Here is a 17,731-nt window from a genome sequence, read left to right as displayed (position 1 = left end):
GGTGGGCGAGTAGCGCAGCAGCCGCACCGGGCCGCCCGCGTCCCCCGGGGGCTCCGCGTCCCCCGGGCCGCCGCCGTTGTGGAACTCGACCCGCAGGCAGCCGTCCAGCTTCCCCAGCGTCTTGATGAGCACCCTGGGGCTCTTGCGGTCCTCGCCCGGTGGCGGCGGCGTGGCTGCGACGCTCTCGTTGGTACCGTAGCAGTTGAGAAGGTGCCCATTGCAGTCCCTGGAGGCCGCGTGCTCCTGCGCCCGCTCGTGCCCCACGTAGTGGAAGCCGTTCTCCGGGGAGAAGTAGTCGCTGCCCGAGGCATTCGGCCTGTGCTTGGCGTACGCGCTGCTTTTGGGGCCCTTGCACGTGGGTCCGCCCGGTCTCGAGGCGTAAGGCTGGTTACTCTTGCAGTGAGACAAGCAGCTTCGGGCCAGGGACCTGGACTTGTACCCGCCGCCGCCACAGTGCCCCCGCCCGTGCAGTGACTTGTCCTCTTTTGCATGAATGCTGCGGATTTTCAGGGAGCAGGGCTTTTGCTTGGCGCCAGTAATAGTATTGCTGTGATTTTTTGATCCTTGAAGAGTGTACTGACTCTCAGAGTTCCCCATTTTATCCTAAATGAAGAAGAGTGGCAGCAGTAAGAAACATGACCTAAAGTACATTCCATTTTGACAGAATTTTCTTACAAAAAAAAAAAAAAAACCAAAAAGGTTCCCCACCTTACAAAGGAACTAAGCAACGTGTTTGCTGTGCCTCGCACAACTCAGCAAAGCAGGGATACAAGTTACTTACTGAATTTGTTTCCTACACACCATGCAGGTCACTAACCAAGTAGATAATATTGCATGCCCATGTGCTAGTTACTCTACACGCGTAATTTATGATGCTAGATCGGAAACTGAACTGGCATAAAGATCAGCTTAAGGCAGAGACCTCCTTAAGTCTTGGTATTGGGAGGTTCTGAATAAATGATTTTTGTAGAGAAAAATGAGGGGAAAGCACCTGTCACTCCAATACACTGATCTTTCAGTGATTAGAGAGATTTTCGTTATATACAAACTACCAGAAGAGCTAACACCACACCTCAATATAAGAGATTACTGCTCAAAACCACCTAGTCTGTATGAGTCCAGGTACCATACTCTGTTGGCGCTCTGATCTTCTCAAAGTAGAAACAACAAAAGAAAAGGAGTCCCCAAAGACTGGGCTAAGATGAAGAATGGGGGTGGGGGGGGAGAGAAAATAAAAGCTCTCATTTGGAGCAGAAAACATTTTAATAATACTAATCTCTAGGGTTTCTCTAAAGTCTTTAAGGGTCCTCACTTTAGAACATGATGAGAAAAAATAATTTGAAGCTGACTTACCAGAATCTGAGTCCCTGAAAAAAACTGTGAGATTCTTTTTAAAACCCCAATTTGCTCAATGAGTCTATTAAGCCAAACACATGAATTGAAATCAGATCCAAATCTTCCCCTCAGCATTTCATTCTAACTACTATATCACTAACAGGCAGGCTGAAAGTCATGTTCTCAGGTCCCTTTCGAAATGAATTTAGTAGGTTTTAAATTTCAGTTCTTTTCCACCTAAGAAAGTACCACCACAAAACAAAAGTCAAATGAATTGATTTTTCATTGGTGGGAACTAGCAAACACCTTTCAGAACAAAAATAAGCAGATCAAACAAATGAAGTCATTCATACCTTAATCAGAGTCTTGCAACTTGACGTGAACCACACTTCATCTGAGTATCTCTCAAGTCTAGTCTGTGCTCTGAGGGAGATTAATAGAAGGCTTCACAGGGTCCGGGAACAAGGCAGCATGGCCAACAAGTATGGGGAGGGAGTCCAGGAAATGATCCTGAAAAACAAGAGAACCATCGAGCATTTTACACCAAGCTTCCAAAAAGGTAAAAACAAAAGTTGCATGTAAATTCTACCAAGAAACAACCAGTGTCCAGAATCACTGTGCAAATAATAAATGAAATGTCTGTAAACCGCTTGATTCATTAGAGGCGTTGGAAGATGTAAAAGAAGCTAGAAGTGCCCGTCCACTCTCGTAAAGAACATTAATTCAACGCACAGTCTGCAGTCCAATGAGTGCCTTTGTTTGAGCAGAGGGCAGGTGAAGGCTCTAGCATGAGTCACCGCTCATCTGTCACCGCCGTCAGGAAAACAACTTTTGGTCTCTGCACACGAACAGGACAGCGGGAGCATCATCCTGATAGGACAACACTTCATTGTTTGCGATTTGACTCAGCAGTAAAAAAAAAAAAAAAACCCACAACGCGGAATCACAGTAAAGCAGTCCTTGCCCAAAACAGTTTGTGTTATAGACGTTGACCCTATAAAGGAGATACAAAGTTTTTTTCCAGCATGTGTTTGGGCCTCTTCGCACAAAAAGTAGGGGCAGGAGGCCCAACTTGGATGGAAGAGAGCAGGTTGGGGGAGTTGCCATCTGGTGGTGCTCACTCCTGGGACACAAAGCCTGAATTTTCTCTGCAGACATAGCAGAGCAGGGATGGTGTAATAGTGACTTATTTCCCTTTCAAAAAAAGAAATTATTTGTAATTGCGTTACGCATAGCAGAAAACTTACCATATTAACCACTATAAAGTATACAGTTAATGGTGTTAAGTACCTTCACTTTGTTATGCATATTCTCCATCTCCCAAAACTAAAGCTCTATACCCATTAAACAACTCCCCACCTCTCTCTAGCCCTGGCACCTACTATATTCTATTTCTTGCCTCCATGAATCTGATACCCTAAGTATCTTATGAAAGTAGAATCACACAGCACCCATCTTTTCATGACGGGCTTATTTCACTTAGCATAATGACTTTGAGGCTCATCCATGTTATAGCATGTACCAGAATTTCCTCCCTTTTTAAGGCTCATATTCTACTATATGTATGGATCACGTTTCTTTTGTCTACTTATCCATCATTGGATACGTCGATTGCTTCCCATCTGTTGGCCACTGTGAACCATGCTGCTATAAACATGGGTGGATAAATGCTGCTTTCCCAGAAGTGGAATTGTTAGCTTATATGGTAACTCTATTTTTTATTTTTTGAGGAACCACCATACCGTTTCCCACAGTGGCTGCGCCATTTTACATCCCCATCAACTGTGTACAGGATTCCAGTTTGTCTACACTTCCACTAGCACTTATTTGTCTGGGGTTTTGATAGTGGCCGTCTACAGGTATGAGAGGACACCATGTTCAGTTTCACTGTGCATTTTCTCTAATGATTAGTGATGGTAACCATCCTTTTATGTACTTATTGGCACATAGCTTGTGTTAACGCCTTTGGAGGGTTCAAGAGTGACTTTTAAAGTTCATGAAGAACTGGTCTAGGCCCTAAGTTTCTTCAATAAAGCCAAAGACCCAAGTCTGCCTGAGGCTGTCTGTACACACACATGGATTTTAAATTGAGGCCCAGGAAGATGTCAAAAAGATTTCTCTCTTTGGCACTGCAGGAGGATGTAAGAGCTCATTTCAGGCCACCCTCTCCCTAACATGGCCTGAACTGGCACCTGCTGTGCTACTGACCACTTATCTTTTAGTGAGCGGCTCCCACAGGTACCTGAAAGAGGGACTAACCCATTGCTTGAGATTTCATTAAAACACGGCCCCCAGGACAGCTCCATGCCCAGAGGTGAATCACAAGAACCCCACCTTTTAAAAGCTCACAATCTGGGACGCCTGGGTGGCTCAGTCAGTTGAGTACCCAACGTTGGCTCAGGTCACGATCTCACCGTTAGTGGGTTCAAGCTCCGTGTCTGTCTCTGTGCTGACAGTTTAGAGCCTGGTGCGGCTCTAGATTCTGTGTCTCCCTCTCTCTCTGCCCCTCCCCCACTCATGCTCTGCCTCTCTCTCTCTCTCAAATAATAAAACATTTTAAACAATTTTAAACATAAATAAAACCTCACAATCTGAGTTGTCAGCATTTTTTCAGCTCCATCTTCTTTTTAACTTAGGGAACTAGAAGTGGCCAGAATTGCTCCTGGCTGTCACCACTGCAACCTCTCCCACGAACTGATTGAGGGAGATGCTGTGCTTGTTTATTTTCCTCAAGGCCAAGGCCCGCTGATGACCCCAAAGGTGAAAGGCTCCAGGGTCGCTCACCCACAGCCGGCCCGGTTGGGTCAGGCCCCTCTGACCTGAAGGTCACATGCCTGAAGAAAGGCACACACGGCACTGGCGTCAAGCTCTCCAACATAAGTGACACAAAACTGCCATTGAGAGGCCCCCTCTGTCAGCTGCTCGAGGACACACAAAGGCCAGGATTCAAAGCCGCAGAATGGCCCCAGGATGGAGGCTTAGTCCCCAGCAACAGGTTACAACCTGAATTAATCTTCTGACTTTTGAAATTAAATAGTTTCATTTTTATGCCATGTTATATTTCAAAAACATAGCCTTGGACCTTGTCCTTTTCAAAACGCTGTCCACCCAAGGCCTGCAACTTTGGGGCTCAAACAGCATTCAATAAGCACCTGTGGAACTAAGTGAAAGCACCCTCACATACCAGAAGACTGACTTGAGCACAAAGAGCAGGAATCATTCCCAACTGGGTCTGGCCAAGGGACTCACATGGATGCCCATGAGGAAATGTTTCAATAATTGGCCCAGCGCTGCCCAGGGAATAGCAAAGGAGCGAGGAAGGAGGTGGAGAACAGTGTGCATTGTTCCACATGGTAATGCCTACCAGCTGTTCAGCATCTTCGGCCAATCCCGGCCAAAGAAAACCAGCCTCACACTGGAAGAAGAAGAAGAACTGATGCAATATTTATGAGGAACTTATTGACAGGAAGGCTAGTCTCTGAGGGAAACGGCTGCCCCTGAGGGGTTTGGCAAATTGAACAGATACTTATTGGTCACGCTTCAGCTGTGGTTTTTGTTGGAGACAAAAGAGAATAAATAGGTCAAATGTTCGGCACCCCGGACTCCTTTACTGAGGGAATTTTACGGTATTCAAGCTAAAAAACTTTTTTTGTTGTTGTTGATAGAAAGGTGGCTGAAAATACTCAACAAATTTCCTGTGAACTTTTTAAAAAAACAGAATCATTCAAACCCCATAGTTTTACACACATATACACACACACACAAATACGTATTAGGTATACTAACCTGCAATATGTATTGGGAATACTAACGTAATAATGTGTATTAGGTACGTTAACCTACAGTTTGTTATTAGGTGTGCTAATGTGCACTGAAGCCCGCAACTGAGAATTTAAGCGAAGTCATTTAGCAAATATTGGGTGCTGTATGAATAATTTTTAGTTAATTCTTTTACTACAAAATAAAATATTGCCATTTTTAAAAATGGACAATCTCATGAACCTAAAAGACGAGCAAATTAAAAAAACCCTTGTCTTTTGCATTCCCCAATCATATAAACCTGCTATGGTGCTTGTTGCTTTTTAAGCTGAAATCACAAATAAGAGGGGATGTTTTTTGCCAAACTTGTGATCAATGACCACCCCAGAAATGCCCAGCAGTGTGAAGGAATTCACAAATAGACCACAATACCAACAGCCACCACAGTGACCCACTGGATTCCACAGCAAAACATCTCTCGGGGTGGGGGTAGGGGATTCAAGATTTACCTTTTCTTTATTTGCCTTGATCTTGGGCTTGAACTGATGTGTCAGATTCCCAAAGTCTCCATTTCCATGCAGTGCAGAGTTTACAGCAGGGGAAAGAGTGCTTTGTCCCTGGCCTGAGCGGGCATCTCAGAAGGAGGCAGCTAAAAGAGGGGTGAGAGCCAGCCCCTGGGGGGGGGGGCCCGATGGTTCTGTGAGGAGGACGGGGCTCAGTGGGGACGAGCACAACAGAGGCACAGGGACCCTGCACAAAAGCGGATTTGTGGCGGGGCAAGGCGGGGAGGGAGGCTGGAGTTCTACCACCAAGGCTGCTCACAGCCTCCCAGAGAGATTCTCATACAGAAATAGGAGCCTTATCCTTGTCCAAGGGCAGCATTCCAGATGGTGATAAGAACTAGGAAAAAAGATAAGAATAGGACTAACCATCATTAACCATAACAGTATCTCCTTGGTTTCCTTTGGGGGGAGGGGCGGTGGAGGGAGAGGAATTCAATCATTAAAAAGACAAACCTCAGCATCCCACTCTGGTTTGTGTCAGAGAACCTGGGTTTCAGACCTGTTTCCATGTCTTAAATAGCACAAGTCTTTGGGAAAATTACTTATACTTTCTGAATCTCATTTTCTCCACTTACAACTTGAGGATAAAAATATCTGCCCTACCTACCTCCCAGGGTGAGAATTGGGTGTCGAAGTGTATGTGAAACCACCTAAAAACTGAGAAATACAATACAAACATATAGCCCTGAAGTCTAAATTTGTGTACTATGACATCAGACCTTAGGACAGTCTGTTGTTTCAGGCAGTTTAACTATTAATTATGTTAATTATTACATGTTTATATGTGTATAAATTTGGAATCTTCCAAATTCTGTCAGCACTTTTCTGATTTTTATCAGTTCCCCAAATTATAACTGTAAGAGTCACCTTAAGGTGGCGACCCGACCAAGCGGCCCTTTCTCTGGGGGCTGGAGGAGAACACGTGCACAGACGACCCCCGCCCCTCAGCTGCAGACCTGGGATGTCCTGCCCCATTTGGAAACAGCCAATCATGAAGTTCCAGCTTCCCGTCACCCTGACAGACGAGGCAACCTATTCCAACCCGCCACGCCCTTGAAAGGCCCTTATTTGATAATCTGTCCTCCCAAGATCAAACCCAGAACCCCCTCACCCATAAAACCCCCCTGCCCATCGCCTATCAGGCACGACCTCCCCGACTCCCCACACCCCGGGCCATGGGACCTCGCCCGGGAATCACAGATCCCAATAAAGGCTTTCTTGGCTCCATAACGTGGTCTCTTTCCTCCCATCCCTGCCTCCATCTATTAAATCTTACAATAACAGCATATAAAACTACCTTACTTGTCAGAGGTCTGTCAAATGTCAACAGAAACAATGCACGAGCCATGTGCAGATGTTATTGGACAGTCCTGATAGAAAATGTGAGAACGTAACCTAAGTGCTCATTGAACAACTAGTATTACTTGAAAGTAGGCACTCTCAACTCCATGTGAATTGTGGCCCCAAGGGAACATATGGTAATACCTGGAGACATTTCCAACTGAACCAACTAGAGTCCTAGCATTTAGTAAGTAGAACTTAGGGATCCTGCTAAACTTCCTGCAATCCACAGGAAGGCCCCCAAAACGAATAGTGACCTGTCCTGATATGTATTATCAAGTGGAGGCTGAGAAACTGTGCCCTCAAGGTTTACTGCCTATCTTATTAAAACCACTAAAATACAAGACAATGCCTAAAACTCTGAAACAAATGTGTTCATATCTCCAGGATCCAAACTTAGTAATAAACACTGTAAATAACTGCCCAGAAACCTCCTTCTCTCATTCTGCATCAGTGAACTACACTCAGAACTTGAGAACTGAATCCCATGACTCAAAGAAGCTCAATGCTAACCACAGGCTTGAACTCTATTTGTAAAGGAGGCAGGGAAAAGGAACATCTGGTCTCCCTAGGTCCAGTGCTCAGGAAGAGTAATCCTTACAAATAAAGTGGGCAGAAAGCAAGCTGCTGCTAAGGTCTCAAAAGCTAAACATCCATTGTGGAGCCCCATGGGTTCTATTTCAATTCAGCAGGACCCCTTCCAAATGCATATTAACAGATGAATGGATAAACTAACATGCACCTCGGAGGACACGCATGGCTGGTATCCAGGCAGGGGTGTGGATAATACATTCCATGGAAACAATAGCGTGGCTTTTACACAGTTCATCACCTAAGGAAGCCAATTTATCACAAGGATGGTCTAGACACTCACACCTGTTTTGTAACAAGTTCTAGTATCTGCAGCATTGCTTTAGAAATGTCTGTTCAACTATGAGTCATGACCTATTGTTGGGTCATAAAATTCATTTAATGAATCAATTACCAGTATCTTTAAAAAAACAGAATAGAAACAAAGTGGTGTAGATGATAAAATAGGACAGAAAATGGAGACGTGCATCACAGTAAGGGTAAAAACCGTTTTTATGAAATTAAATTCTCGGGTGTCTCCATATGTCTGCCTGGAAACTGAGGTGTGAAGTACAATCATAGCTTCTTTGCGACAAAAAAAAAAAAGTGTGGAAAAACAATGACTTACAAAACCATGGGTTCCATCAGAACAGCACATCCCATTTTAATTAGACCCAAGGACAAACCAAGTCTAGAGAGTCTCAAAACACTTGCACGACCAATGTCCGGGTGAACACTTGCACTAAAGACAGGAAGATGAAGGTGGGGAGCAGCCACCATCAGCATGCAATTCTGGGTCCCACAAGTGGCTCATGAGCTCCTCACCCTCCTTTGTCCTACAACTTAAGAGAAGCCTTCACTGCGTGTGCAAATTCTTCATAGGAAAGTTAAAAATTATCTCCCCCAAAAGTTAACCGAAAACTTCAGTCTTAAAGAATGAGTGGAATTCTGTTAGATGAAGACAGAAAAGAAGGGCCTTCCAAGGAAAAGAAAACCACATGTTTCTAAGACACGGACACTCTGTGACTGCAAGCCAAGTCCCTAAGTTACCGAACAGGAAGTGAACTAAGTGGAGAAAGACCCCAGCTTGTGCAGGGAAAGGGGACAAGGCAGCAGGGCCTGACCACAGGTGTCAGGGACAGTTTAGAGAGGTGAGAGGTGGGAGAGGAGGGGAGGCTGGGGAGACGTTGACAGTCATTCTCCCCTCACCCCTCCTCATCCCCCAACTGTCCCAGAAGCACCACAGTGTGAGCCATCGCCTAGGGACACCTGAGGAAACTGTCTGGAGAAGGAGCCCACAGCAGATCACACCTTGAAGACCCGCGTGGGGACAGCACCGGCACAGGAGGAAAATGTTAGCGTTGGCAGACACTTGGGAGCTGAAGTGACAAAGAGTTCTACTCATCACTCAACAGGAGTTTGGAGACTTCCTCCAGATTCCACCCCCTCCTGGGCACCGTGAGGGAAACCAAAGAGATGTATGAGCTGATCCCACTCCAAAAAGGGCGGACCAGCTCGTGCAGGGAGGGGCTAATTGCCAACGTGAACCATGTGTAGAATCAATGAGTGAGTGTGCAAAAACTTTAACGGCATGGAGTTTATGGGGGTGGAGACCAACATTCCCACAAATATTACTGGTATGTCGCTGGAATGTTGGGGAGTTGAGAGGCCCAACTCCATCTGAGCCACCACAGAAATTGAAAATATTTGGGGGCGGGGGGGGGGGGACAGTTAATCACCTCTTTGAGCAAAATTACAGAATATAGTTTCAAATAATTCTACTGAAAATAAAAGTTTTTTCTCATTTTTCTTTTAGAAATGATCAAAATGCCTTTCGTGTATTTTTCATCCATGTTCTTTCTAGAGTGTGTCCACGTGGGGTTTTTTTCAATATATCAAATGTTCAGTCCCAACCTCCTTTTTCTCCAAAGTCTACTTCAAATCCGAAAGTTGGCCAACATCCTTGTCTCTACAGACCTTCAGCAGTGCATTTGGTGGCTGCCAAAGACTCACAAGATTCAACATGTGCAGGCTTGACTTTGAAGTAACCTCTCATCTTAAACTTTTATGAACATGAACCCTTCCACAAAAAGGGCGTTCAGGCATGGGTAAGTACTTCCCAAGCCTCGTACCCAAACAGAAGACCTTGTACAGGAGCCTGGGCTAGAACCGCACGGCTTCTCACGGACGCTGGGACCCGCATGGAAGGCGTGTGCCTCAGGAAATCAGAGGCAGGCATGGCACTCCGGAACCTCAATCACGTTCTGTGACCAAAATATACCATGGTAATTGTGCCGAGTGATTCTTGGCAAAATATTTCCTCGTTATACACTGTTCCGCTTAAGTTCAAAAATGAACAGGCTTAAACCACACATTTTTTCCCTCATTTAAGTAGGTGTTTTCCTCACCCTCGTAAATGTGTAACTCTTCTGCTGCAGCTCCGTTTGCTGCCTGATCTGAGAGTTCATTTCTCTAAGGCTTCAGGCTACGATGGAAGTTGTGCTGGGGCCCGCAAGTAAAATTAAGCCAATCATTGCTGAACTTTTCCTTAAATTATATGATGACTCACAACAAGCCTAGGCAGATTTTAGCTGGCAAATTTACAGAAACTTTCAGAAAAAAAAAAGAATAGCGCTAATAAGTATAAATTGTATAATTTTATAGGAATTTACAATTTTTTTGTTATCTAACGTAGATGGGCGCACGGAGGGAGGGCCTCATGTGCCCTGAGCTGCTGCGTGCCGAGGCTGTCTGAGACACGAGAACGCCCAAAGCTTGCAGGATCATCCCTGTTGCACAGCCCCCAGGGATTACATAATTTCACCAAGCTCACTAAGGGGCAAAGGCAGGAATCCAATCTGGGCTTTTTTTTAATCTTTTTTTTTTTTTTAACATATGCATTACATCAAAATCATTTTTTAAGATTATTTTTTGACGTTTAGTTTTGAGGGACAGAGAGAGATGGAGCATGAGCAGGAGAGGGGCAGAGAGAGGGGGAGAATCTGAAGCAGGCTCCAGGCTCTGAGCTGCCAGCACAGAGCCTGATGCGGAGCTCGAACTTGTGAACCACCAGATCATGACCTGAGCTGAAGTCAGACGCTTAACTGACCTGAGACATCCAGGTGCCCCATCAAAATCATTTTAAATGTTTCTTTACTTTTCAGTCTGAAATCATCCCCCCCTTTTTAAATATATTTTAAAATTTTTTTAATTTATTTTTGAGAGAGAGACAGAGCGTGAACAGGGGAGGGGCAGAGAGAGAGGGAGACACAGAATCCGAAGCAGGCTCCAGGCTCTGAGCTGTCAGCACAGCGCCCCATGCAGGGCTTGAACTCACAAACCGTGGGATTGTAACCTGAGCCAAAGTCAGAAGTGTAACCAATTGAACCACCCAGGCACCCCCCCCCTTTTTTTTTTAAGTACAACTTAACGTTCAGGTTTTTCTTCTAGAAGAAACATTGTGATCCATGTCCCTTTCATAAAGAAAGTACTGAAAACATCTTTCTCTGGAGGTATCTTTTTCCAGGCAGTAAAGGCTTACACAGTTGGGAATGAAGACAGGGGAGGAAGTGAAAAACTCAACTTTTAAGTCAACTAAGGAACTGTAAGGTTAAAATGTAGTTATTCCATTCCACTTTACGAAGACGTGCTTTACAAGGAACATCACATAGAGGAAAAAAAATCTGTTTTCTTAGTAGTGTAAGCGTCATCATCAGTCTCCTAAACATCCACTGGAAGTTAGAATATACATCCCAAAGGTGTGGGGATGGAACATGGTGACAGAGACCACCAAACGGCATCTTCCTGAAGGTTCAATTTCATCTAATGCTAAGTAACTTACTGTTTAATAAATATATCATGAAGTAAAGTATAAAATTAACACGTTTAACGTAAAGTACAGGAGTCCAACAGTGTTTAGCATTTGCATTAAGTGGCTGTAACTACTGCATGCTAGGGAAGATGCCCTTTCACTGATCAACCCAGTATATGTTTACTGAGTAAATATTCTGTGTTGGACACCGTTACAGGCATTGAGAATATAACAATAAAGAGAAACCCCCACCCCCAAAATTCCTGCTTTTTTGGAGCTTTAATTATAGGGGGCAGGGATGAACAATGAGCAAGGAAAGTAAGTTATTATAAAGTGACAAGTATTTTATCAAGAAAAAAAATGAAGGGGATATTAGGCCATGTGGGGGAGGGGTGCTGTAGCAGTAGAAAGGGAGCCGAGGAAGGCCTCGCCTAGTGGTGACATTTAACCAGTGGTGACTAGCAGGAGAGAGACCATGTGGCTTCTGGGGAAAAGGCACTCGAGGCAGAGGGCAGAAAGTGCAAATGCCCCGAGAGGTGAAACAGGCGGGCCAGTGTGGCTGGCACAGAAGGGGTCAAAGGAGGGACATATTCTGCAGCCCAAAGGGACATTTTAAGGCCACTGGCTTTCGTGTTGAGACTGAAAGTCATGATTAGAGGGTGGGGACTCCAGAAGGCTCATCGTGGGCCACATTTCAAGAGGCCCACTGTGGCTGCCGTGCGTTGGACTGTCCGCAGCTGAGCGGAGGCTGGGGGCGGGGAGGCGAGCAGGCTGCTAGAGTGATCCGGGTGACAGAGGGGTGCGCTGGACTTGGGGGGAGTGGTGAGCAATGGCCTGCATCTGGATACAGTTGGAAGACGGGCCAACAGGATTCCCACGAGGATGGGCATGCGGGGCAACAGGTCATGAGGCCGCAGTGATTTTCATGCTGGAGGAATGGGGAAGGCACAGCGGAGGAGGCGGAGGAGAAGACAAAGCAGTGGGTTTGAGATGTCTGCTGGACATTAGAGTGGCCGTGTCCAGGGGGCCACTGCAGGGAGAAGCCGGCGTTCAGGGGAAAGATGGGCTTGAGGTACAAATGTGCTACTCGTCCTTATGACGATGCGATTTAAGACACAAAATGGATGAGCTCTCCAGGGAAGCAAAGAGGGCCTGGGCACTCCCAAGCGAAGAGGTCAAGTCAACAAGGAGAAGCACACAAAAGAAACAGAAGGAACAGTCAGTGAATCGAATTAAGAGGAAACCAAGAAAATATGTTGCCCCGAAAGCCAATCAAACAAATGTATTCCAGGGGTGGCTGCGGGGGGAGCTCAGTGAGTGAAGCAATTGACTTTGGTTCAGGTCATGATCTCCCAGTTCGTAAGAAGTCCTGCCCTGGGCTCTGTGCAGACAGTGTGGAGCTTGCTTGGGCCCTCTGCCCTCCTCATCCCCCCCACCCCCACTCAAAAATAAACAAACACTTAAAAAAATCTATTTCAGGGAGGAGAATGTGAGGAAGTTGCCAACTGTTTCTGACGGTCTAAATAACAAGGACTGATAGATAACGGAGCACTGAACTTAGCAACATGGAAGTTCGTCCATGAACTTGACCAGAGTGGAGCGGAGGTGGAGATAGCGGGGTCAGAGTGAGTTTGAGGATGAGGTCCATGAAACTGAAGATGGCGAACAGAAGCAGCTCCCTCCAGTTTTACTCTAAAGGCGAAGAGAGGAAGCGAGCAGCAGCTAGAAGCACAGGGAATCCACAAAATGGTGGTGGTCACTGGGGGGTGTCTGTCTTCAGGAGAAATCGCAGCACTGAATGAGAACAATGGGAGAGAAAACGTGCTGTGTGAGAGAGAGAGGGGCAAATGCTCAACTCTTGTCCTTAAGGAGCCAAAGCAGAAGGACTCTCATGTACAAGAGGAGGACTGTCCCCAGAGCAATCACCCGCAACTATTAGAGAAGCTTCAGAAAAACCATTCGAAAACAATCCACAGATAGAGCAGGGCGTTAACTTAAGTGCGGAACTCTTTGGGAGAGCACCTGCCACTGTGTCTTCTTATAATTTCCATTTTCCCCTATAAGTCATGTGTGGGGGGGGAATAAAGGTACCACTTATTTCCAGGGCGTTCTGTTGTTGGTCTGCATGTACCTTGTCTGCTGCTTTTGATTCATCTGTGGTCATCTTATCAGTTTCAATGGAATACATATGTACATGTGCAAGCACGTGTGTATTCATGACTTTATGGATGCTTTTCCTGAAGCTCCCTACTCACTACTAACTTCTACTATCATGACTTGTCCTGGTTTATGATGGTCTGTGTATAATGCTTCCTTTCACTGGTCACTCCACCTTCCAGGAATGGCTAAAGACGACACGAAAATACTTTCCTTCTCTCCACCCGGAATTCCTTTTCATTGGCTTTCATCATACGAACTTTCAGTTTTCATCTTTCCCAACCCATAGACTCTGTGTCTCTTAAGCCTTCCCGCACATCTCCAGCTTAGAAGCCCTGCCCGAACAATTCTGCCACCATAGAGATGTGTCATGGTCAAGTACAAAAACAGGATAAGGATTATTTTCACTTTCCAGTGTTGTCCTAAAGATAGCCAGGATTTTTAAACCTTTATTTAAGTCTTAGGAACGCCCTGAACCAACTTCTTCCTGACATTATCTGTAGCACCCACCACATCCCTTTCCTACAGTGAAATGATAACTCGGTCTATCACTGTATAAGTGTTTATTTTTCCAAAAGCGCCTTGCATTACCTTGGCACTAAAGTAAAGCCCATCTGTTGTTTTTCTGTTCCCTTCCATGCCTCCCTCTCATAAAGCACAGAACTAACAAATCCTAAACAGTCTTCTATCGGAATAGGATTGGGGGGTGGGAGTGACAACTCTTCATCTAAGGCTGAACCAGGAAGACTGGAAGATGAAGTCTCATCAAAGGTGTCTTGTACACACAGGTTACAGCAGCACATGTACACCTAAAATCCTCCCTGGTAATCAGTCAGTGTGGATGATGCCCAGCAAATGAGTGTACGACTTTGAATTTCCTTAGGAGACAAGAAACACAACTCTTTGTCTTATGTCCAACTACAGCTTTACGTCTGTCTGGTTTGACAAGTAGGTAAGTAGATGAAAAAAAGAATGGAGGGAGGGAGGAAAGAAAATGGATGCGTGTAAGAGGTGTGTGTATAAACATATATATATATATGCACACACACATATACATATGTATACACATATACACCTCTATCATTTACAAAGATAGAGCGGTATATACCAAAGTATTTTCAATTAAAGAAACAGGTAGTATAAGGAAGGGACTAACAGGATACGTGGTATCCCAGCCCAGCTCAGCAGTTAATCATCTCGGTGATTTTGGACAAGCCACGTCAGTTCCGTGGTTTTCCAGTTTTCCCATTCGAAAATTGTCTGAGGTCCCTTCTCACCCTGACAATACTCTGGGCTATAAACAGCTAACAACAGTATACAATATATTCCCGGGACTCTGACATTACAGCCTCTTACCATTTGTAAGCCTGTTTTAGATAGGACTTGAGTAACAGAGACACTCACCCTGCCATTATCAGAATTCAAACTATTACAAACGCGATGTTTAGTACTTGTATCATCAACAGTCCAAAATTCAGAACTATTACATTACTACTACATTTACCTGCTTTAATACTGTTGAATCCACACTATTTTTTTTTTGACCCGTCCTAATAAAGCCATTTTTATCTTGGCCCTTACCTTAAGATCTAATTTCAAAGAAAAATGCAGATTATCACTTAAAATACTTTTTATCTCCAAAAAGTCTAAATGATCCATAGAAATAATTGTTTTTAAATCTCACAGCAGAGTTAAGGGGGCGGTCTCGCTAACCCAGTTTGTCACCTCCACATAAATGAATCTTACAAAGTGGGCCAAACCTGGAGGTGCGCACAGGCATAGACAAGTGTCCCACCTGACATGTAAGGAACGCGCTTTCCTTTCCAGCCTCCCCCAACCATCCTTCCCACATCCTTCTGACATCTACGGTAAACAGTGGTTAGAGCAACCTTTAAATCTGACTTTTACATCTCTGAAAAAGGGAATGTGTCTCTTCTCAAACACAATCAGAGACCACCAAGACAGAAGTATCTACTTTATTCAGTGGTGAAATGAGGGGCCACTTTGGAAGGATAATCTCTTGGCAAGGGACCTCCCCTTATCTCGCACTTCCAGGCATCCCTGAGCAGGCCTGGTCGAAGGAGAGGGCGTTGCAAGTTCCTCCCTCCGCACTAAAATCCTGAAGGGAGAGTGTTATCTACTTGCCTCCAAAACCCTATTTGCAGTCTGGTTAGTCCGTGCTGGAGGCACAGGGGCTCCAAGAGACGTTGGCTCTGTCTCCAAGCTCTGGTAACAATCAAAGTCGTTGACATATGCTAATCTGACCAGAGGAGAGGACCAGTCTCTCCAGAGCAGCACTTTGTAGATCCAAAGGAAAAGTAAAAAATGTTACCAATGTTTCTATGAGTTCCAACCTACCAGAACCATACTTGCCACTGCCCCATCTTCAAAATGACATTTCAGTCAAGGAACTAAAGGCATGGACGGTGGACGGTGTATCCACAGGGAAGAAACACACTGAAGACACCACACACACTGCTATCCTAAAATAACTCATAACCCCGTTGTACTCAAAGTAAGCAAAAACTCTGGAATCCCGAAGTGTGATGGAAGGCCACGGTGAAATACTTCAACGTGTTAAGAAAAACCCTAGCGGCTGTTCAGCCATACCCCTAACTTTCCAGAAATTCTATAAATAATCTTCCAAGTTACAATGACTTCAAAAAAGCTTCCTATTTCTGTCTCTCCACCTACCAATTTTCTGAGAATTACATGCTTGGCCAAATTAACGTAAAGCTGAGGAAGTGCCATGCCAAGCCGGGGTTCCACAATCCAGGCTGATAAGCTCAGGATTCAGCCAAATACTTAATGAATGAACAGCTTCTGAGGGAGTGGGACACGAATCGATCATTCAACTTAAATGAGGTGCTCCATCCCCGATGCGCACACACACAGGGATTGCACACGATTTCATTTCTCTTTTCCAGGAAGTTCAAGACAAAAGTTAAGGACAGACACTAATAAACAGTGAACATCAAGTTACAAGTCTCCTAAACCAAGGAGCTCACTCAGCTCCAAACGAAGGCCTGATGAAGTTATATAATCACCAGAAAACTACAAAATATGATCTCTGCCATATTTTAATTTCTCTTTGTGCCCTAAAAGAATTAACTGGTAAAAATAAGGTAATAGTCTTTAATGCTTTTCACATAATCATGCTGAGAAATGATACTTTCTTGACATATGAAGAGAAAAAAATTCATACAATATATGCTATTTGCTTTTGGAGAATTAATTAGTAAAGTGGGGTAAGCAACTATAATAAACCCCCAGGAGGTGTTAGAAAGCATATACACACTCAAATCTGAGAGTAATACAGTGTGACAGCAGCCTAAGTACAAAATAATGTCAAACAAAGAAAGGGTCAGCACACAATGAAATATCCCCAAAAGGACCGCTTCCAGAAACATTTGTATCTCACATATAAAATTGAGTCTCAACTCCAGAAATGGGGGGGGGGGGGGGGCGCAGATAAACATTCGCAACCTTACCTTTGCCAAAACTCTGGATGTGGCCAGGGTTTCTCAGCCTCTTCTCATTAGTAGAAAAAGTTTCTCAAAGTCGGGGCTGATACACAAATCCGCAAACTCTCTCTGCTTTCTGCCCATGGGGAGGCAGGAAACAACGGAACACTTCAAATGCTCGGCCGTTAAGAGCTAAAAACAGATCCTGGGCAACGCTGGATGTATTTTTGTCTGCGAGTTACACACCCTCATCATGTTCAATTTTTTCCATTGGCGGAGGAGTGTGATGCAGACTTCACCAGAAAGTGGTTTTCCACGGGCTGCCACCACGCGGGGAGCCGCCAGGCTCACCCATGCCTGGGCTGCTGCCGGCCCCGCATTCCAGCATGACCACCCAAGTCCCATAGGAACGCGGCCCCAGCATGCGCTGCATAAAGGTTTACTCACTGGAAGGAGCCTCGCTGCTTTTTCAAGCCTTTCTGCACTAAGAGTGCACACCTACCATCCTTGTGTTTGGAGCGGTAGTAAACATTCTGCCTCCCAAACCACAGCTGGAATGTTACGGTCATAAAAACTCCGCTTCAAGAGCAGCCCTTCAAAATAATTTTGCGATTTGCGAAATACCGGGTATACACTTACTCCATGTTCCACAGTTATTTCATTTTTTAAGTTAGCTGAGCTCTGGTGCCCTTACACTGCAAGGACTTGTTACCCCAAGAGGCCACTGTTTT

General features: G+C 45.0%; 1 protein-coding gene across 1 annotated transcript in view; it reads right to left on the bottom strand.

Annotated features, from left to right (window-relative positions):
• The window catches only part of TIAM2 (T cell lymphoma invasion and metastasis 2), a 119,216-nt gene extending 101,950 nt beyond the window's left edge, over positions 1-17,266 (bottom strand). Inside the window, exons 1-3 of the mRNA XM_029943255.1 lie at positions 17,028-17,266; positions 1,689-1,845; positions 8-603 (exon numbers count right to left, since the gene is read on the bottom strand). Of these exons, the coding sequence (XP_029799115.1) occupies positions 8-597 (590 nt within the window). The 5' untranslated portion in view covers positions 598-603; positions 1,689-1,845; positions 17,028-17,266. The remainder of the gene's footprint in view (positions 1-7; positions 604-1,688; positions 1,846-17,027) is intronic.
• Positions 17,267-17,731: the final 465 nt, after the last annotated feature.

The sequence above is a fragment of the Suricata suricatta genome, chromosome 7, assembly GCF_006229205.1.
Source record: "Suricata suricatta isolate VVHF042 chromosome 7, meerkat_22Aug2017_6uvM2_HiC, whole genome shotgun sequence".
NCBI lineage: Eukaryota > Metazoa > Chordata > Mammalia > Carnivora > Herpestidae > Suricata > Suricata suricatta.
Note: the sequence above shows the minus strand (reverse complement) of the source record. Positions and strands in the feature narration are given on the sequence as shown.